Source organism: Pleurodeles waltl, chromosome 6, assembly GCF_031143425.1.
Source record: "Pleurodeles waltl isolate 20211129_DDA chromosome 6, aPleWal1.hap1.20221129, whole genome shotgun sequence".
NCBI lineage: Eukaryota > Metazoa > Chordata > Amphibia > Caudata > Salamandridae > Pleurodeles > Pleurodeles waltl.
The window spans coordinates 230,714,153-230,736,100 of record NC_090445.1 but is presented as its reverse complement, the minus strand read 5'-3'; the positions used below and the strand labels follow the sequence as shown (position 1 = coordinate 230,736,100).

Here is a 21,948-nt window from a genome sequence, read left to right as displayed (position 1 = left end):
GATATTTTCGATGTACTGTATGTATGGGAATGTGACAATAAGCATCTTTGAGATCTAATGCTGTCATGTAATCCTGTATTTGTAGTAGGGGAATGAGGGGGTCTGAGATCTAAGATTGGTCTGAGAGTACCATCTTTCTTTGTTATAAGAAAGCATAGTGAATATACTCAGGATCTTTGGTGTGATATAGGTACCATCTCTATGGCACCTTTGAGTAGTACGATTGTACCTCCAGTTTTAATAATTTGAGATGTTCCAGATTAAGTTTGTGTGAACGAGGGAGAATGTTTGGTGGAGTACAGATGAGTTCTAGACAATGGCCATGTTGGATAATTGATAGAACCCATTGATCTGTAGTAATGGTGTGCCATTGTGGGTACACATTTACCAGTCTTCCTGCCATAGGAGATGTATGTTGTATCTCTGGCTTAAAACCTGAAGTCCTTAGCCATGCATGACTCCTAATGATGATGCTGGTGCCGACACCCCTTGCTGCTGTATCAGCTGCGTCTATAGCGGATCTGATTTGGTTATTAGAAATAGCCTGTCCTTCAGCTACTATTTGTTGTGCCCTTTTTGGAGGCTCTGGTGGAAGTTATTGCAACAAGTCTTCCATTTGACCCCAATGAGCTCTGTCGTACCTTGCTAGGAGTGTTTGAGAGTTCGTAATCCTCCAATGGCTAGCATCTAGAGTTGCCACTCTTTTACCTGCTGCATCAAATTTGTGACTCTCTTTGCCTGAAGAAGAAGCATCCCCTGTAGACTGATTATTGGCTCGCTTTCTTGCTGCACTGACCACTATAGAGTCAGGTGGTAGGTGTGCTCTAACAAAAAACTGGATCAGAGGGTGCAGGTTTATATTTTTTTTAATCAACCCTAGGTGTAATGACTTTTGATTTTACTGATTCTTCAAAAACATCTTCGGCATGTATATGCACGCCTGGAAGCATAGGGAGACACTGATACTCTTTATGAGTAGATGTTAAGTTGTTAAATAAAAAATCATCCCAAATGGGATTGGTATGTAATTGTACATTATGATACACAGCTGCTCTGGCTATAACCTGATTGTAAGCAGTGGTATCTTCAGGGGGAGATGGCCTTTGTGGATATAAATCGGGATCATTGGAAAGAATGGGATCTGTGTCATATATATCCCATGGATCTATATCCTCTTGAGGATCGGATAAATCATCTCTATGTGGTGAAATAGGGGATTCTTGTGTAGGTGAAGGTGGTGGAGTAGGAGGTGGTGGGAAACAGAAAGGCAAGGAGAATGTGGTGGTGAAGATGGCTGTGGTGCCTTTTGTTTCTCCCGTTGTTTAAAGATTTTAGTAGGTGGAGGCCCAGCGTCTAAAGTTTCTTGAAAAGTAAATTTTCTTTTGAATGACGGAGGAGGAGGGGCTATGATCCTTCCTGTGTGCTTATGTATATATGGATTTTTGCTGCTTATTGTCCATAACCTAAGATGATAAGAGGGCTGTATCACTGATGACTCCTCAGTAGCTGGAGCATATCTACCACCGACAGGTTTGAGCTCCGAAAGCTTGGATACCGAATGCTTGAGTCGAGCTGAAACAGTCGGCTCCAAAAGCACTGTTACTTTTTTTTTGGTTCCAAGATGGAAGAGTCAGATTTTCGGGTCTGTACCGAAACAGATGTTGCATGTTGTTTGCTGGGTGCCAAATGCACTTTGGTCTTTTGTTTGGTGCCGAACCCGAGGGTTGGTCATCTGAATCTATTTTTTCGGGTCCAACCATGGCTCAAAGTCAGTGGAGGACTGAAGACCAATGCAGAAGCCTTTTTAATTTTAATGGGTGGTGGGACGGGGCTGGTGTACTCACGTACTGCGCCGGTGGGATAGAATGGCTGACGACATCAGAATCTTGATCCGAATCGGAGTCTGCATTGGAAACGGTCGCAGGGTGTGCTACTTTTTCTTGCGCATGTTCATCCCCGAAGATGTCGGGTTTGTCTGACGACTTGGACGCCATCTCCATTCGACGCACTCTTCGATCCCTAAGAGTCTTTTGGATCGAAACAACCGGCAAGCGACACAGTTTTCTTCTCTGTGTTCCGGAGACAGGCAGAGATTGCACACCAAATGTTTACTCGATGTAGAAAATTTGGCGTGACACCGAAGGCAAAACCGAAACGGAGTCTGTTCCATCAGCCTAATACTGTTCGACTGCAGCGTGTCAAAGTAGGCCCAATAAGGGCAAGGCCGCCTCTAATGATGTGTAAATGACCCAGACGACTACAATCAGATCACCTATAAGAGTGGAAAAACGCAATCGAAACTATATCGACGTTTATAGAAAGTTAGAGAAAAGTTTAGCTAATAACGAACTGAGATATACCGGAGTGAGAGGAAATAGGTCCAAACCCAACGGCGGAAAGAAAACAATCTAACAAAGGACTTGATGTCCATGCGCAGTATCACCAGGAGGAGTCACCCTGCTCGCCCCCCGCTTCCCCACTCTGTCTCTCCGGTGGTGCTGCCTGCAGAAACAGATACATTCATTAAATTATTCCAGAGTTCAGAGCTACCTGTGAAAGGGCTGTATACCTTTCAATGCTGGGTCAAAGATGACCTAACCTTTGTCCCAAAAACCGGGACATGTATTTAAATATGTAAATTTAACCATAGCATTGGAACACTGGGACAATCCTTAGAAAACCGGAACTGTCAGGGGAAATCTGGGACATCTTTTCACCCTGCCACTTCTGGATCTGGACCCGTGAGTGGTGGTGGCCAGGGGAAGACTTCCATAACAGCTTTCCAGCACAACCACGGTGCAGCTTCAGGTCATTGGTGCAGCCGGGCCGGCAGCCTTTCTGCCATCGGGCCTGAAAGCATGGTACCACACGTCTCTGACTCACCTAAAAGCACGGCCTGCAGATTCCGGCCTGGGCTCATGTCTCCTTGTTTGACGCAGTGGTTCTCCAGTATGCACTGTAGGCGGCTACAGCAGCGGGGTACGGGAGGCAACCAGTCTCCCCAGGAAAGAGTTCTTCACCTTCATTCCTCACGGTGTGACAGGAACTTCTTCATGGACGGTATGAGGCAGCAGGCTGGGCCCAGTCCACCTCGTTACCAATGTGGTTTGTGAGAGGCCCACATCATAAAGAAATGTTGATATAGACATATGGAAGTGGAGAGTGTAAATGGCCCGGGCATATGTACCAGCCTCTTTTATTGAGAGGGTCACTGGCTGGCGACGCCTGTGATAGGTCGGTGTGGGGTGGTGTATGTACAGCCCCGAGAGAGGCTCTGCCTCATTATAGCCTTCATTACAACCTCGGCAGTCTTTTGAAAAGACCGCCGAGGCTGTGGGAGCCAGAATGCCACCAGTTCCGGCAGTATTTCTGGCTCCCTATTATGACTTTCGCTGCCGGCTTGCAATAGAGCCTGCGGCAATGCTGATGTGCAGCGGGTGCAGTAGCACTCGTCGCGCATTGCGCGACGGGGCTCTGCCTGGGGGCCCCTGCACTGCCCATGCCAAGTGGGCATCCCAAGCCTGGCAGTATAGTGGAGGGGCCGGCGGTATGGCCGTGGCTATTGCGCCACGGTCATAATAGCTGGCGGAACACTGCCAGCCTGTTGGCGGTGTTACTGCCAGCTTACCACCGGCCACCAGGGTCATAATGAGGCCCAATGTGTCCAGCAGGATACTACAAGCCCTATACAAACACAAAATCAACAACAAAATCAACCCTCTGCTTTCTGTATTAATGTCCTTATACAATCAAGGGTCATAAGAAACTTTTTGCCTGTTGCATATTATTCAGACTGTCTCCTTCTTTCACAGCCCTTTACAAGCATGCGGAGTCACAATTGTTTAATTATTCACAGCCTGATACAAACACAGTGGGAGGGACTGTCCTTCCTTTTTGGCAACTTGGGCATTTTAGGCACCATGTGTACTTACCCGATGTCAGGAACTACTGTGTACACGAAGCAGGCCTGCTTGAATAGTCTAGGTTCTACCCTGCAGCCTGACAATCCTCCCCTCGCCAGGACACCGTACAGTCATGATGCGCTTTTTAAAAACTGCATAGCCCCCTGCACCTATGAGCACAGACAGCTGCAGTACTGGTGTGTGGCAATCCTGGTAATGTGACATACCCAGACAAGCCTCCCACTGTCCTCAAAGTCAACAGGTTGGAAGCTCAATCAAATCAAAATTCAATCTGTTCCTGTCAGCGACAGCCAGTACCTGAGTCTCAGGCTAGCCAATATCAGGGCACGAGTCGAGGGTAGACTCAGGTAGACAGAGCCTACCCACCTTTTTCACCAGGTGGACGCCGTCTACCCTGCCAAAAGGTTGGGCCCTACAAAAATATGTAAAAATTGTCACAGTGTAATTTGTAGACACTGGGACACATTAGGCACTGCCTGCTTTCGTTATGAGCAGCAGCGTGCAGGTGGGGAGCAGGCTTATCAGATTCCAGCTGAGCCCATATCAAAAGTCAAAGTTCAGTAGCCATCAGGGCTCCTTTTGTTGAAGTATCCTGGCTGGGAGCTATCGGCAGCCTCACACCTAAATGCACTGGAGAGGAAATAAAGGCACACCACTTATCACTTTACAGGTAGTTAGGAGAGGCACACTTTTGACTTTGTTTAAGCCCTGTATATAAGACATAAGAACACACTGTATGAATGTCAGATGTGTTGATCTGTCCCAGTATTTACACAAATAACAATTTAGATGCCACTATTTTCTTTTATTTCTTTTATAGAGCTACTCATCCAGCTGAAGGGTATCAGGGCACTTCACATCACAGATGATTTACCAGGCACACAAAGATCTCTGCAGCAGGTATCTTAGCCTCAAAAGATATTTTAAAATGCAGACTTTGTAATGAATTAGGATGTGGAACATATTTACTGCCAAGTCTTTTTGCTACTTATTTCTTTCTGGTAGGGTTTTAAAAAATAAATGTATAAGTTGAGGTCCTGATTTTACATCAGGGTTGCGTCACTTTTTTGGCACATTCCCGATTCAAAATCTCATTTGTTAAATATTATAATATACTCAAATGTGCTCATGATAGACATGCTAAACAGGTGTGTGAGGTCTCAAGATCTGCTGTCACTTCTTGTTGTGTCACTTCCTGTGAGGTCATGGGCTCAAATGGCACTTCCTGTGATGCCATATCATGCGAAGCGATGTCATGCACCATGATTTCACTTGCATACTGCCTAACATGGTTAGCGCTCCACCCCCCGCCCCCCACTTCTTTTTCAGAACTTGTGCACTGGTCCGTATTTTGTTTTACCTAAGCTCAGAAAAACTGAGAGCAACTTGTGCATCGGCTGAAGACTTCATTATAAAATCACAATCCTGTTTTATAGAGCCACAGGATTGTGTGGCAAAAAAAGGTAAGAGGTAATGTACGGAGCTTCTTCTTTCTGGTTGCACGCAGGGCTGCCACTTTTCTCGGAATAGTCATTTGTTTACATTTTGGAATTGCTAACCACTGGTAGATGAACAGAAATTAGTATAAAATACTGAGCTTTAAAAAAAAAAATGAATATTTTTTTTCTTTAATAATAATTTAGAAATAACTCAGATAGTCTAAAATACTTTTAAAGTGATTTCTCCAAATTCCTTTTAAAAAAATATATATATTGCCAGTGACATAAAATACCGCCCAGATGACAACCGCAGCTTGGAGTGGTGTTCAAAAAGTGTGGGTCTGCTGCCACCTTGTGGATAAGAACGGTGTCAGTGTTAGCTTTACCTTTCTGCTAGAGAAGTGCGCGTGTTTGCCCAGTTTGCTGTTCAGCGCCTCCAGGAACATCCCGTCGGTGACCTTGCCGACGTTCATGCAGGCGTCGTCCAGAACGGCGATGATGCCCTTGTGCTGCTGCTCCACCAGGTCCACGATGATCTGATTGTTGAAGTAATCGATCTGGGAATAAAATATTTAAAAGGGATTGTGAGCCAGTGAGCTGTACTGGGGAACATAGCACGGCTAAAAGTAGGCAATTGTGTTAGACATGAAGTGAGTTCAGTGCTTTAAACGGTAGGTACTATCAGGTACTCGGACCCGCACTTTTTTAGTTTGGAAGGGATGCTTTTAATGTGAGAGTACAAGCACTTCTCAGCTGTGAGAGTACAAGCACTTCTCAGCAGCAAACAGGTCCTCTGGGACAAGGCATGTCTGCACTTCTATTCCAAGCACTGATTGACAGAGAAAGCGAAAGGTTCCCTTGACAACAACTCTCCCAAACGATGACTGCTATTGAAACAAAAGAGAATGTCTCACCTCAGAATCTTAACGCTAGACCAGTTGTTCTTAACCTTTCTAGGTCGAGCCTATGCAGAGCATGCGCTGTCTAGGTGAGACATGGTGTAATCAGTACAGGGGCTTAACCCTTGTCCATACGCTTGTGATTGGTGGGTTCCACTGTCACTCTCGCTATCTTGCTTTTTATTTGTTTTTGGCATGCCTCCTTTAGTGTTTATCCCTCCCCGAGCGCAACGACCTAGTACAAAATCCCTCCACTGGTTAGTAGTATAGCATGAGTTTGTGGAAGTTGTTGCTGTGAAAGGGATTAATATGCTTGTAGGTTTCGCCGTGGTACCGTGTCTCATGCCACTTTTTGTTTCATTGCACATAAAAGAAAACCAAAAGAAACAGGGAGTGCTGTGTCAGCCCAGCCTAATCCCGGTCTTTCTTCGTGTCCCGGCTACTAGTCAATTGTCTAAGCAAAGAACTGGTGGCTCCGTGCTTTAAGAAGCATGTCGCCAATCAGTCACATGTCAGACGTTTTTCGAGGACACCCGCAGCCCTGCGGGTCACTCCCAGGTACAACTTGTTGCTGTCTCTATACACCGGGCACAGGACGCAAGGGCAGCTGTCTGTCCACCGCCACAGCCGTGATCCACTGCAAAGGTACGGCACCCCACGGTCAGTCTGATGGTGTGCTTCAGCTTTTCTGCCTACAACTGTAACCTTCAAACATGCACCTGTCTTTTTCATGTAAACAGTTTGTTCTCCTACAGGAAAAGCTAAGGACGAATGCATATCAACATCAAAACAAGACTTTTAGGATCTTTCTTGTGAGAGAACAGGGCTGACTGCAGAGGCCCCCTAACTTTTTGCCCCCATTTTCCACTTTTTGCTAGTTTTCCTGACTCTGATGGTGCCCTGGGTACTGCTAACCAGTCCCAGGGCCTCTGCTCTGTGTAAAATCAGTATGCAAATTAGGCTAATTATAATTGGCTAAGTCAACCTACCTATAACTCCCTAGTATATGGAAGGGTATGGAGGTTTAGGGGCCCCAGCATAGGTAGTGCACCCATAGGTGCACTGCTGAGGTGCCCAGCGTCATTTTAAAGGCAGGCCTGCCTTGCTGGCTGCTTTTAAATTAAAGTTACATGCAAATTCGACTCTGGAATTAAAAGTAGTTCCAAAGTCTTAAACTACCTTATTTGTACATATAAGTCACCCCTAAGGTGTGCCCTATGTGCCCCTAGGGCTGGGTTCCATGTAACTATAAGCCGGGACCTTATAAAAATAGTTTGATAAGCCCTGGTGAGGTAAAACAGCCAAATTTGTTTTCCCCTCATTGTAGTGAATGGCCTCCATAGGCTAGAATGGGGAGACTTTATTTTAATTTTAAAAGTCCCCTTAAGTAACAGATACCAAGAGCTTGGTATCAAATTGTTATAATAAATCCCACAACTTCCAGTTGTTGGATTTAATATAACTTGTTTAGGTAAAGAGTTCTAAACTTTACCTGAAAAGTTGCCAACTTCAGCCCTGCAGTGTTTTTGCTGCTGTGCTCTGATTGGCCAGCCTCTGGCAGCCTGGCCAGGATGCCTTGATGAGGTGTGAAGTGGCCTGACTTCACACAAATAGATGTGCCTGTGGGAGGAGATCCCCCCTTAGCAGATGGTGAGGCAGGAAGGGGGAGGGCTGCCAAACTGGTCTTCAAAGGCAGAGAAGGACATTTGGAGCAACCCAGCAACACCCCCACATCCTGCCAACCCAGACAATTAGGTGCCCCCTTGATTAGATTAGGAGTGGGCAAGAGAGGGGTGTGTTTAGGATTTTTAGCCACACCAGTGGGTGGTCTCAGCCAGATGTAACTTCCAAAAATCACTTTCAGCCATGATGGATTTTTGAGGAATGTTTCTCCCTGGGATTGATTTTTGCCACACTTCCCAGGAAGTGGTCATCACAGGTGGAAGGACCCTGCCCCTGATTGGAGAACCAGGATCCCCCTGTTTTTCACACAGAAGCAGGGATAAAACTGGCAGACCTGCACCCACACCTCAGATCCCCATCAGATTCCAACAAGGAAGAACCACAGGAGAAGAAGGACTGCCCTGCTGGACCCCTGGCCTGCACCTGGACCCTGCACTCTGAAGGACTGCACCAGCTGCACACTTGGGCTTCACCACAAGAAGGACTTTGCCCTGCTTCAACTGGTTCAAAGAGGGACTCCCTGTTAGCTACAGGTGAAAAATTGCTAACCAGAGTCCCCTGCACCAACTCCTGAAGAAACCAACCAGTGGACCACTGTCCAGTGGCCAAAAAGGAGTTTGCACCAGGTGCATTCTGGGAGTTGTAGTCCACACCCCCAAGGAACATCTCAGAGCTTCTGGAACCTTGGGGTGAGCTGTGGACCCCAAAAGAACCCTAAAAGAACATCTGGAAGAAGATCCAGAAGTTTGGAGAACTTTTGAAAAAAAAAGCTCCATATGGGGACCGACCCGCCGCGGCAACTCTAGCCGGCTTGCCTCAACCACGACCTGGCCTGACTTGCAGGTTCATCCCGGTGAAGAAAATCTCCAAAAAAGAGACTAAGTTTGAACGTAGGAAGTTGACAGGGACCTCCCAGCCAGCGTATCCGAGGACGGCTCCAAGGACGTCGGATCAAGATCCAGATTTGCCCCGGTCGAAGGATTTTCACCTAAAAAAAATGACTACGTCCGAAGGTAAAAATCTCCACCGAGGGCTCCCGCGACGCGTATCTGAGGAAGAGTTCCAGGAGGTCGGATTGGGCTGGCAGGTTCGTCCCGCTGAAGAAAATCTTCAGAAAAACGACTAAGTCCTAAGGTAAACATTTGACCGAGGCCTCCTGTGGTCTGTAACCGAGCCGGGCTCCATCACGGTCGGACTTAAACTTTGACTTTGCCCCGGTCGAGGTGCAACCAGATGACCAGATTGGCGCTTTTTGTTTCTATGTGCTAGAAAGCAATAATTCTTTACAAATTCATATCTCCGGTTCCCCTTATCCGATTTTATTCGTTTTTGTGTCATTTTAAAGATAAAAATATAATCTATTTTTATAAATTGATTTTGGATTTTTAAACTGTTTCCTGTGTTTTATTTAATTACTGTTTTGTGATATTTGAATGCGTTACACTCTGTCTCCTAAGTTAAGCCTTGTCGCTTGATGCCAAGCTACCAAGGGTTGAGCTGGGTTTAATTTACTGAGACCTAACTGGACCTAAGTGGAGGTTAGTGGCCTATTGCTAAGTGTAGGTACCTACCTGCCCTTACCAATAACCCATTTTCCAACATTTCTTTTATGTTAGATTTTTAAAAAGTAGCAGAGCACGGTGCATTTAACGCTGGAGATTACCACAGAACGAGGTCCTTGCTGTTTATTTTACAATATCTGATTTGCTTGGACCCGGAAATGCAAACAGGATTATGGTGGTCATTACAACCTCGGCGGTCTTTTTCCAAGACCGCCGAGGGACCGCCGTGCAGAAGACTGCAAGTAGTGGCGGTTTGCCGCTCGGCGTATTATGACTGTTGGCTGCTCTCCGTCCTTTTTCCGACGGAGATCCGCCAACAGCCATACTGGCGGGCGGTGGGGAAGTGGAGGTTGCTCCACCTTCACCGCCACGGCAACAGAACACCGCCCACCGAATCACGTCCTGTGATTCGGCGTGGCGGTTTTCTGTTGGCGGTGTGGTGTCGGCGGAGCAGCCCCCATGTCTCCCGTTCCCTCCCGGAGGATCGACGGAACAGGTAAGTCAATCGTCCGTTAGGGGAGGGGGTGGGGGGTGTTGTGTGGGTGCATGGGGGTGTGTGTCTGTGTATGTAGAGGGGGTGTGTGAGTGCGTGTATGCTTGCGGGGGTGATGTGTGTTTTGGGAATGAGTGCGTGTATGTCTGTGGGTATGTCTGTATGGATGTGTGCATGTATGTTTGTATGTGGGTGTGCGTGTCTGACTGTGTGTGTGGATGTAGGCATGTATGTCGGTGTGTGTGCGTGTGTGTGTTGGTGGTGCCTGTGTGCGTGTCGTGTGTGTGTGAGTTCTATGATGTTGGGGGTCGGGGTGGGGAGGGGGGCTCTGCCACCTTTGGGGGGTGGCAGGGCTGGTGGGAGGTGTAGGGGAGGGAGTCTGGGTAGGGGAGACCCCTATCAGTGCCAGGGAAGGAATACCCTGGCACTGATAGTGCTTACCGCCATGGAATTCATGGCAGTTCCAACCGCAGGAAATCCACGGCGGTAAGCCGGGTCAAAATACCGCCGGCGGTATAGTGACAGCCGCCGGGCAGAGACCCAGGTCTCCAGCCCAGCAGTCGTCTCCGCCCTGGCGGGCGGAACGGAGAACCGGCGGATGACCATGGCGGTAACCGCCATGGTCATAATACAAAAAAAAAAGACCGCCAGCCTGTTGGCGGTCTTACCGCTGCTTCTTCGCCTTCCGCCAGGGTCATAATGACCCCCTATGTGTGGGATGCATTTAAAGACCGGGCCACAGGCAGGCAAAATCGATTGTAACTTTTGAAGACAATGTTGCTGTTTGTGTTGCATTTTTTTATCTATTTTGTTTTTTGTCTAGCAGCATAAGCTTTTGTTTCGAGAGTAGTCTGCATGTTAGAGACTGCACATGACTCTCCTGATTAAGGGCTGACAAACTGCCACCCACTCTTATTAAATTACTGGACCTTAACGGGTACCTTGATGAGCATGGGGCCTACGAACAACGTGCATTTTATACTCTGGCAGCCTGGCATGAACGAAAACATAGCGTGTCCAATGTGTGTTTTCTTGCTAACATCAAAGTGTTTGTTCAGAGCCCTTAGTGATCTGTGATTTGTCACAGACAAGATTGCTTGCTCACCCTTTCCATTTATATGCTCTTTTTGAAACCCACTGCATGTGTTGAAAAAAGGCTCTGGAGGCATACAACAGAAATTAATACATTCAAGAGTTTGGCCAAGTGGTTGGGATGCCTGGGATTAAGCAGCATTGTGTCGCAAGTACATGAGCTTCCTTCCCAGACAGCGGCATGTCACTGGCCTCAAAATGTAAAGTTACACATGTTTGCATAATCCGGAGATAGCTGCTGTGCATTATTCTGAAGCAGACTGCCCCTGGGGTTATAATCAGGGCCGCTGGAATTTTGCAATTGTGCAGCTGCAGTGATTTTCGCATAATTAGAGATTTGCCGCTTTTGCCACATAATCCATCATGTGATGCATAATCTGCAGATGTTTCTAGCTCAAAAGGTTCAAAAGTTAATAAAAACGTACTGTTGCATGGTGGAAGACCCTTCACAAAGCTGGACAGGTTACCTTTCTGTTGCATATTGTTATATTTGAGCATTAAATTGGTACTAATGGCCCAGACAGTGTTGCCAAGTTTTAAAATGACTAAATGATGTGGTAATACTATATCAAAATGTGCCACATTATGCTGCATAATCTGCCCTTTCTTAATGCATAATTTATTCAGCTCTGTCACATAATTTGGCCCTCTTGATCCGCATAATTCCAGTGGCCCTGGTTATAATTCCACCCTTTGCATGAAACTGGCTATTCAGGTTGTATCCTCGCAAGGCTTGTTACATGCATACCACATACTTACTATGAATGCACACAATATATTTCTACATCATACTACAAAAATTACCAGCATACCACATAAATAAACTCCACAGCATGCCACTACACACATATTTACACATACTTAACTATGTAACACACATTCTCACAGTATATAATTCCAATACACTAAATACAATTTATTTACTACCCACAGTTCCGCACCACAAATTTCCACAACAAACAACACAAATACAACACATTTCTAACTTTCCCTTCTACCAACACTGTCATCTCCTCCCCACACACCAACTTGCCCCTCTTATCTCTCTCTCACCATGCCACTACCCCACTCATCTCACAATACCACTACTCCTCTCATCCGTTCGTGCTATTATCTATCTCCTATATACTACCTCCTAACACATACTACCTTCCTATACCTCCTAACGCTGTGCACTGATCCTCTTCTCCCGCTCCCCACTCTCTCCATAAGCCCCTTCCACTTCTTCCTCTGTCTGTCTGTTATACTCTCTCTCACCCATCTAACTCGCTCTCTCATGCACTGTCCCCACCTTACTAATATGGTTAACTTCAGACATTCACGCACGGTTTCTTTTCCGTCCCTTTTCAATGTTTCCATCCCTCAAACACACACTTTCCTACTCTTCTAAGGGTCTCTTCTACAAACACAAAAGCTCCCTCTTTAAGCATCTGTGGCCTGCTCTCCTCTTCTTTCTCTCTTCTCACACGCTATTTCTGCTCTTCTCTCCCAATGTCAATAACTACCTGCACCAACTACCTATACCTCTAATTCTTCCATTGTATCTATTCTCTACAGCACTCACCACGATCTATTCACTATGCCACAGAATTCTATGACACAAATACACTACACAACACACAATTACAAACCACACAAATAAACAACTAACAATTCCAGTGCAACACACATTATTCCACTGCACACCACATACATCCACTACATAGGTAAAAGATGTTATCATTTACAATTCCAATAGCTCTAACTCTCACAAAAGCGAGACCTATTGCATTGCAAATGTTTGTTGACTTCCGGCCCCCCCTCTTACTAATTACTTGAATCTGGGGACCCTCGCTGAACCATTATTGAAATCCGGGGACCACCACTGTGTCATCATTGGCATCCGGAGACCCCTGTATAAGCAACTGAGATGATGTGAACCACAAAACAATGCACAAAAATATAGTAAGAAGTCTCCATCAAACAAATACACATACGATGAAAAACGTTATTTAATTCACAAACACAACAACATTTTTATTTTTTATTTTAAATGGAAAGTTGGAAGGTTGGAGCTTTTCTAAAAATCACCCTTTGTTCATATTATATTGTGTGATGCACTTGCACTGCTCCAGTGAATCAATCTGAGGATACCAACAAAATTTCTAGCCTCCAATTTCAAATTCCTTCATTTCTATAGAACATTTTACTATTTTCAATTTAAAATGTTGGTTCTTTATTCATAGGCACTTTATTAATCTGCTTATATTATTTGATTTCCTAAGCAGCCATGCTCCCCACCCCCTAACAAGGCTTTGTAGGCCCACAAGGATCCCTGGACCACAGGTTAAGAACCTCTGCTCTAGACAGCAGCACCAATATTTTTGGGAGCAAAGTTAGACGAGTATAATGCCTGCTCCACTACCACCTTTCTCCTGGGTGAATTCATTACTTATAGTAAGAATCTATTTCCTGCCTGACTTCTAGAAATTACAGATCTGTACAAATATCCCCAGGCATCAGTCACTATCCATAACCGTTTGAAGGTATGCAGCGTGGCACCGAGCAGCATTAGAATCACCTCTGGAATGGATCTGCTTGGGCCTAAAGACAGAAAGTAATGCTGCAGCTGCAAAAAACAGAGCCACCCACATCAGTGACGTCAGCCCCGCCAATGTCTTCAGAGCATGGGCACGGAAGACAAAATGGAGCTGAATGGAGGAAATAATAGCAAAAGTGCATTAGCTCAAACAGCTGAATCCAAGAAAGATGGAAGGTAAGAGGGTAATGAATAATCTGCAGACACAGAGTATACAGCAGAAAAAAAGCTACTAAAATAGGTGACTATTTCTTCCAATGAATGGTAAATGACTATAGGGTGAGCCTGTGGTCCCTTAGAACCTGGGTATCTTTACTGTACAGACAAAAAAATGGTTCTGTCTGACATGTTTAAATCATTAACATGGTTAAATCCCCACATAAGTAGAGGAAAAAATACAAACAAATTGTGGTCTAGACAACTCGATTACTGAGAATATAATGTGGTTGGTTAATAATAAAGATGTCAATTCCATTAACCAACCACTGAGGTGGACCACTGATGATAAGTGAAAGAAGTGCCTGTGCAGTGCATCAAGGAAAAGGATGATCAAACAGTTGTACATTAAACATTAAAACAAGTATAAGTTGTACAACTAATCAGACAGGACAATGTTTGGTCTGTACAATATTTCTTCAAATGGACATTTCTTCCCACAAGTTCCTCACCTGCAAAAAGAATACAAACTGTATATCATAAAATCAGACACTACACAGATCGAGTACCAAGAAATGACACAAGAACCTGCCAAAACCATGTTGTTCTCTGGCGTCCAAGCCTAGTTAATAGTACCTCAAGAAGGTGTGATCCAATGACGAATCTGCTGCACAACAAATATCAAGACTATGCCACTTCCTCAGTTGTGCAACAGAAGATGTTCCCATTAAGGGATTGAGGTTTGAGGCTCTTTTGGAGTTCAATCTTAGCAAGATGACAGCAAAGCCCACATCACGTACAGTGGTCAGTGGCTTCATAGCTAGTTTCTGCTACAAACGTCACATACATATATACAGAAAACAATAAGACTGCCCATGGCTCTTCTTAATACAATGAAAAGTCTTATTCTCTACGCCCATCAATCGGTCCAAAAGTAAAGAATGGGATTCTTCACAAAAGGTTTGCAGATCCTGCTCTTTTTCTGAGAGGTAATACAGGTAACAGCCTTCAAAGTACAATCTTAAGGGTAAGAATCTTCACTTCAAAAGGGCACCTCATCAATACTGTTAGAACTAAGTTCACGTCCTACGGTAAACGCCTGAAGAAGTTAGGAGAATTAGTTATGCATTCAAAAATCCATTTATAGAGTGAATGAACAAAAGCCGAAATAGCAACCAAATATCCCTTTACTGTATTAATATTTAAGCCATTATCAATCAAGAGAAGCAAAACACTCTAGAATTCTTAGAATCAAGCAAGAAAAGGAGACAGATCTTTATCTGTCTAAACAACAAATGCCCTGGTGGAAGACAGCCTGGTGGCCAACATCACATCTATAAGTCAGCTGGAAAAGACTGCTATACACAGACCATCATTTCAGCCTCCAAGTCTAAAGTCATTGTATAAGAAGATTTGATTGTGCCATTTGAAACCCCTCCAGACAGAAAAGCATCTCTGACGGAAATTTAATTGGAAAGTAAACAGTATCAGAAATCATGCAAAACTTAAGAAGAGAACTCCGGGTGGTTCCCAGGTTTAGGTGGAGAGCAGCTCTTGTATACAGCACACTACAACACCAAGGACACTCCAAATCTGCTCACCTTAAATGTCTGTTTTTCTAGCAAAGTTTTCAAGCATATGACTAGCAGAGTGCCATTCACGGTGAACAAGAAAGGGACAGAGTCTTTTGCCATTTCTAAGACAAAGTCTTTAAGCATAGGATTAGCACAGTGGCATCCATGCCGAGCTATAAATGACAAAAGCCTTTTACCACAACAGGCACAATATTTCAGCTTTGGATAGGTAAAATAGCACCCAAGCCAATCTGGAACGAATAAAAGCAACCCCTGACAAGTGTTTCACTATCATTATAGCTCTTCAGAGAGGTTTAGCTTTATCCAGACAGAAAGGAGCACCCAGTATAAGTCAAAGCAATACCTTTTCAGGTCTAGAGTGCTGCATCAATTATGCAAAAAAGAACCACAGAAAGCTGGGTAGTTCCCAAGTTCAAATGGAGAGCAGCTCTTGTATAGAGCACCCTTCAACACCAGTGACACTCTGTATCTGGGACAAAATCTTTTGCCGTTTGCACTATGGGGAGTGGACACAGTTTGTGGGATTTCAGTGAGGTTGTTGGAAAATAAAGTTCACCCAGGGACCTATAAAGCAGAACACGACATCCTGGAATTGAAAATGGCCCAGAGGCAGAAAAAGATATCCTGGAAATCTGCTAAATACTGCAGATTTCCTTGAGTATCTCTTTATTAATGTCCCAGTGGTGAATGGCTATGTTTAGTCCAGTATGCCACATACAGACTGTCTCTCTGAAGAGAAGGGGATAGAAAAGGATACTGGCCCTGCCTGCAAATCCAGGTCTTCATGTCTAAGGCTGGCAGGGTCACAGCTAGATTCACTAACAGAGCAGGCATGAATGAGGTGTGACCTTGCTCCCAGAAGCTAACGATAGGCTGACCAGAATGGGAAGAGATGGCAATTCTGAACCTGAGAGAACATGCAGGATGGGACTGTGCGGATCCTTTTTGACACAAAAGTGTCAAGGCCTGGTTGAATGTCACATCCTGCTTGACGGGTCTGCTGGTGCTTTTTATGACATTTGGGGTACACTTCAAAGGGGCTTCCCCTATCACAGGCAAATGTTAGATGACGTTTGTGTAGGGCCCTTCTTTTGCCCCTCTAGCCAGAAAGACCCCAATCACAGCAGGTCTCTTTTTGACATTACAGTGTCAAAGCCTTTTTGACAAGCTTGCTAGGTTTATATATAACATTTGGGGCACACTTCAAAAGAAGGAAACAGGATGCCAAAGCAATTTGCATGTATCCAGTCTGGTTTCTGAAAACTCAACTTTCTTCAACCAGACCTCTGTCTCTGAAGTTGTTGTGGGTGTGGAAGCTATCTGGCACTGGATTTTAGTATTAGATGTGGGAAGTTTAGGGTAGCCAAAGACTTTGGCCATCTTGTAAATGCCCAAAGTGGGTAGGGTTAGCCCCAGGAGCCTTTACCCCATTGCTTAGGGCATCCTCAGGGGGCATTCCCACCCACTAGCTTATGCCAGGCATAAATGTGGCATGTTCAGGTAGCCACTTCAGACTACTAATGGACCCAAGGAAGATAAGCAGATAACTGGACCGGCTCTTTCTCTCATACCCAGGACAACAAAAGTGGAATCCAAGGGTCATGAGGCTGACCTACTGTACAAGCAACAGGAGTACAATATGCTCCGACAGCAGTTTCCTGCAACTGCCCAGCTGATCAGTGGCAGTCTGACATGGACTGGACTCAACCTGACACCCAGTGAATCTCTAAATGTCTCCTCTGAGGTCCTGGGGGGCATTAGAAGTGTACTCCTGTGGTGGATTGGGACTTTGTAGGAAGGTAGCCTGTTTCTAGCCTTGTCACCCACACTTTTGGCCTGTTTGTGAGTATATGTCAGGGCGTTTTCACTGTCTCACTGGGATCCTGCTAGCCAGGACCCCAGTGCTCATAGTTTGTAGCCTATATGTGTTCCCTGTGTGGTACCTAACTGTGTCACTGAGGCTCTGCTAACCAGAACCTCAGTGCCAATGCTCGCTCTGTATTTTAAATTGTCACTGCAGGCTAGTGACCATTTTTACCAATTCTGACTGGCACACTGGAACACCCTTATAATTCCCTAGTATATGGTACCTAGGTACCCAGGGTATTAGGGTTCCAGGAGATCCCTATGGGCTGCAGCATTTCTTTTGCCACCCATAGGGAGCTCAGACAATTCTTACACAGGACTGCCACTGCAGCCTGAGTGAAATAACGTCCACGTTATTTCACAACCATTTTACACTGCACTTAAGTAACTTATAAGTCACCTACATGTCTAACCCTCACTTGGTGAAGGTTAGGTGCAAAGTTACTAAGTGTGAGGGTACCCTGGCACTAGCAGCCAAGGTGCCCCTACATTGTTCAGGGCAATTTCCCCGGACTTTGTGAGTGCGGGGACACCATTACACGCGTGGACTGCATATAGGTCAATACTTATATGTAGCTTCACAATGGTAACTCCGAATATGGCCATGTAACATGTCTAAGACCATGGAATTGTCCCCCCATGCCAAATCTTGTATTGGGGTGCCAATCCCATGCATCCCCGGGGCTCCAGCATGGACCCCGGATACTGCCAACTAGCTCTCCGGGGTTTTCTCTGCAGCTACTGCTGCTGCCAACCCTCAGAGAGGTTTCTGCCCTCCTGGGGTCTGGGCAGCCCAGTCCCAGGAAGGCAGAACAAAGGATTTCCTCTGAGAGAAGGTGTTACACCCTCTCCCTTTGGAAATAGGTGTTAAGGGCCTGAGAGGAGGAGCCTCTCCTGGCCTCTGGGAATGCTTTGAAGGACACAGATGGTGCCCCCCTTGCATAAAACAGTCTACACCGGTTCAGGGATTCCCCCAGCCCTTGCTCTGGTGTGAAACTGGACAAAGGAAAGGGGAGTGACCACTCCCCTGTCCATCACCACCCCAGGGGTGGTGCTCAGAGCTCCTCCAGTGTGTCCCAGACCTCTGCCATCTTGAATGCAGAGGTGTGAGGGCACAATGGAGACCTCTGAGTGGCCAGTGCCAGCAGGTGACATCAGAGACCCCTCCTGATAGGCTCTTACCTGGTTAGGTAGCCAATCCTCCTCTGAGGGCTATTTAGGGTCTCTCCTGTGGGTTTCTCTTCAGATAACGAATGCAAGAGCTCACCAGAGTTCCTCTCATCTCCCTCTTCGACTTCTGCCAAGGATCAACCGCTGACTGCTCCCGGACGCCTGCAAAACCGCAACAAAGTAGCAAGAAGACTACCAGCAACATTGTAGCACCTAATCCTGCCTGCTTTCTCGACTGTTTCCTGGTGGTGCATGCTCTGAGGGCTGTCTGCCTTCACCCTGCACTGGAAGCCAGAAGAAATCTCCCGTGGGTCGACGGAATCTTCCCCCTGCTAACGCAGGCACCAAACATCTGCATCACCAGTCCTCTGGGTCCCCTCATCTTGACAAGCGTGGTCCCTGGAACACAGGAGCTGGATCCAAGTGAGCCCGACAGTCCAGTGGTCCTTCTGTCCAAATTTGGTGGAGGTAAGTCCTTGCCTCCCCATGCCAGACAGTAATCCTGTGTAATGCGCGATCTGCAGCTGCTAGGGCTTCTGTGCAATCTTGCAAGGATTCCTTCGTGCACAGCCCAGGTCCCCAGCACTCCATCCTGCATTGCTCAACTCGCTGAGTTGACCACTGGCTTCGTGGGACCCTCTTTTGTTGTGTTGAGACTACCGCCGTGTTCAGATGTCTTGAACGCCTGTTCAAGTGCTTCTGCAGGTGCTGCCTGCCTCTGCGTGGAATCTCTCTGTTGCTAACTGCCCCCTCTGTCTCCTCCTTCAAATGGAGACCTCCTGGTCCTTCCTGGGCCCGGGCAGCACCCATTATCTTCAACCGCGACTCTTGCAGCTAGCAAGGCTTGTTTGCGGTCTTTCTGTGTGGAAACAACTCTGCATCCTCCAGCACGCCATGAGACATCTTCTGACCAAAGGAGAAGTTCCTGGCACCTTCCGTTGTTGCAGACTCTTCGGTTTCTTCCACCCAGAGGCAGCCCTTTTTCACCTTCATCCAGGGTTTAGTGGGTTCCTGCCCCCCCCCCCCCGGTCACTTGCGTGACTCTTGGACTTGGTCCCCTTCCTCCTTTACAGGTCCTCAGGTCCAGGAATCCGTATTCAGTGCTTGGCAGTCAGTTGTTGCCTTTGCAGAATCCCCTATCTCGACTTTACTGTCTTTCTGGGGTAGTAGAGTAACTTTACTCCTACTTTTCAGGGTCTTGGGGTGGGGTATCTTGGACACCCTTAGTGTTTTCTTACACTCCCAGTGACCCTCTACACACTACACTAGGCCTGGGGTCCATTTGTGGTTCGCATTCCACTTTTGGAGTATATGGTTTGTGTTGCCCTTAGGCCTATTGCATCCTATTGTATTCTACAGTGTTTCCACTACTTTTCTAACTGTTTACTTACCTGATTTTGGTTTGTGTATATTTTGTGTATTTTACTTACCTCCTAAGGGAGTATATCCTGTGAGATACTTTTGGCATATAGTCACTAAAATAAAGTAGCTTTATTTTTAGTAACTCGGAGTATTGTGTTTCTTATGATTTAGTGCTATATGATATAAGTGGTATAGTAGGAGCTTTGCATGTCTCCTAGTTCAGCCTAAGCTGATCTGCTATAGCTACCTCTATCAGCCTAAGCTGCTAGAACACTACTAATCTACTAATAAGGGATAACTGGACCTGGCACAAGGTGTAAGTACCATCAGGTGCCCACTATAAGCCAGGCCAGCCTCCTACAGACTTGAAGGACTAAAGTCAAAAGATCAAATATTTTGCTCAGGACACAACTAGTTGATGTGTCGGACCCGAGCTCCATCGCATTCAGTGTCAACTGTGCCTAGGTCCTAATCTACAGCGACCACTGAATATCATTGCCACTTTTTGCTTCGTGGCACTATTGCCGCCTAAAACTTTTTAAAATCATATATTAGGTTCGCCATATTAGATTTCTGTCATCTTAGTGTCATTTTGTGTATTACATTTTATTCTTCTTTTCTAATCCATTTTTGAATTTATATTGTTTTGAATTTCAACTTTATCATTGCTTTAGTTCTGCATAACTACTTTACACATTGCCTGTGAGTTTAGCCTGTCTGCTCTTGCCATAGCTACCAGGGATTGAACTGAGGTTAATTTACTGACTTTAGTGATTCACCCTGACAAGGACTGTGGTTATTACCTGAGGCGGGTACCTACCTGCCTCAACTACTAACCCAATTTCTTACACATCCACAGAGGGAGAGTATTCTTGTGGCCACAACTTGTCCTGAGCTGCCCTGCAATGTCAGAGATCTCAAAGCTTTGCTTAGAAACTGTTGCGACAGTTCAAGCCACGCAGAATAATCTCTCGGCACGCCTCGAGTCAGGACATTGATGTTGTTGGAGTGCAGACAGAGAAGACCACACAAATAGTCAAAACAAGCCCGGCCGGGCAAGACGCTGTGCATTATGAATTCAAAGACCCTTACACATAAAGCCAAATTACACTTCCTGCCTGCACTAAGAAATAATTAATAGGAGAGCAGCTCGCACAAAAAAAGATACATATTGCATCCATTTCACATACTTTTTCTTATTATTGCTATAGTGCAATAACACTTCATTGTCATATCTTGCAAACGTGTGTTTGGCAGTAAGAGTGCATTAGCAATTCTGCAACCAAAAATTATTCATACCGAGGAGTATGGTAACCCCGATTCGACCCCTAATTCCCTTCCCTATGGGAATTTAGCAGATTTGAACCGGCCAAATCTCGTGGTTTCATTTCTCATTTGTGTGTACCTTGCTTGTCTCAGCAAGATTGTGGGCTACACCTGTAATGTAATGTAACGTGGATGTGTAGAGTGCAAACTTGCCTCTGCGGGGCCCACTTCCATATAGTCGGAGCCCGCTCTGACAGCGCCTAGGGTCCAGTATCCACCCGTTTTGTCAGTTAAGAGATTGTGGTGGTATAATCTGCCCTTATCAAGAACACCTTACTGTATGAATGTGCCTGCAAGTTCTGAAGGGGGGGGGGGGGCAGACTCACTACTCTAATTTCCAGAACACCTATCTGTTGAGGGGAAGTATCCCCAAACCGTCTTCATGACTTGTACATCACTCCCAAACCAAGGCCTGTCAGAAGCTTTTGCAAGTAACTTACCGGTATATGGCGCCACCTGGTGGCAATTTAAGCTACTTGCTTCATCATGAATACATCACAACCACAGACTGTGAGTGCTTTTGTAATGTTTAAGTACATTGCGCAATGGTAATGCTGGTCCTAAAAAGGGCGGGCCTGGGGCAGACAGCCATTCCCAAACCACACTTGCTTTGCATAGTTTCTCATGGTCACCTGTCACTGTGGGGCCACGAATGGACAGGTCTTTAAAATGGCATGAGTTTCGCAGGTACAACGTCTCTGAATGTTTCTATTACAAACTGCATGGCTTCTCAGTCGCTATAAAGCTGGTCACCATTGTGTATGAAAGCATACTGTGGCCACGTTTGGAACTTTACACAGGAAA

The 21,948-nt window shown here is 45.8% G+C and overlaps 1 protein-coding gene across 1 annotated transcript in view; it reads right to left on the bottom strand.

Moving 5' to 3' along the window:
* Positions 1–21,948, bottom strand: part of MYO1D (myosin ID) — a 422,174-nt gene that overhangs the window by 222,003 nt on the left and 178,223 nt on the right. Inside the window, exon 11 of the mRNA XM_069237971.1 lies at positions 5,749–5,919. Coding sequence (XP_069094072.1) covers positions 5,749–5,919 — 171 coding nt within the window. The remainder of the gene's footprint in view (positions 1–5,748; positions 5,920–21,948) is intronic.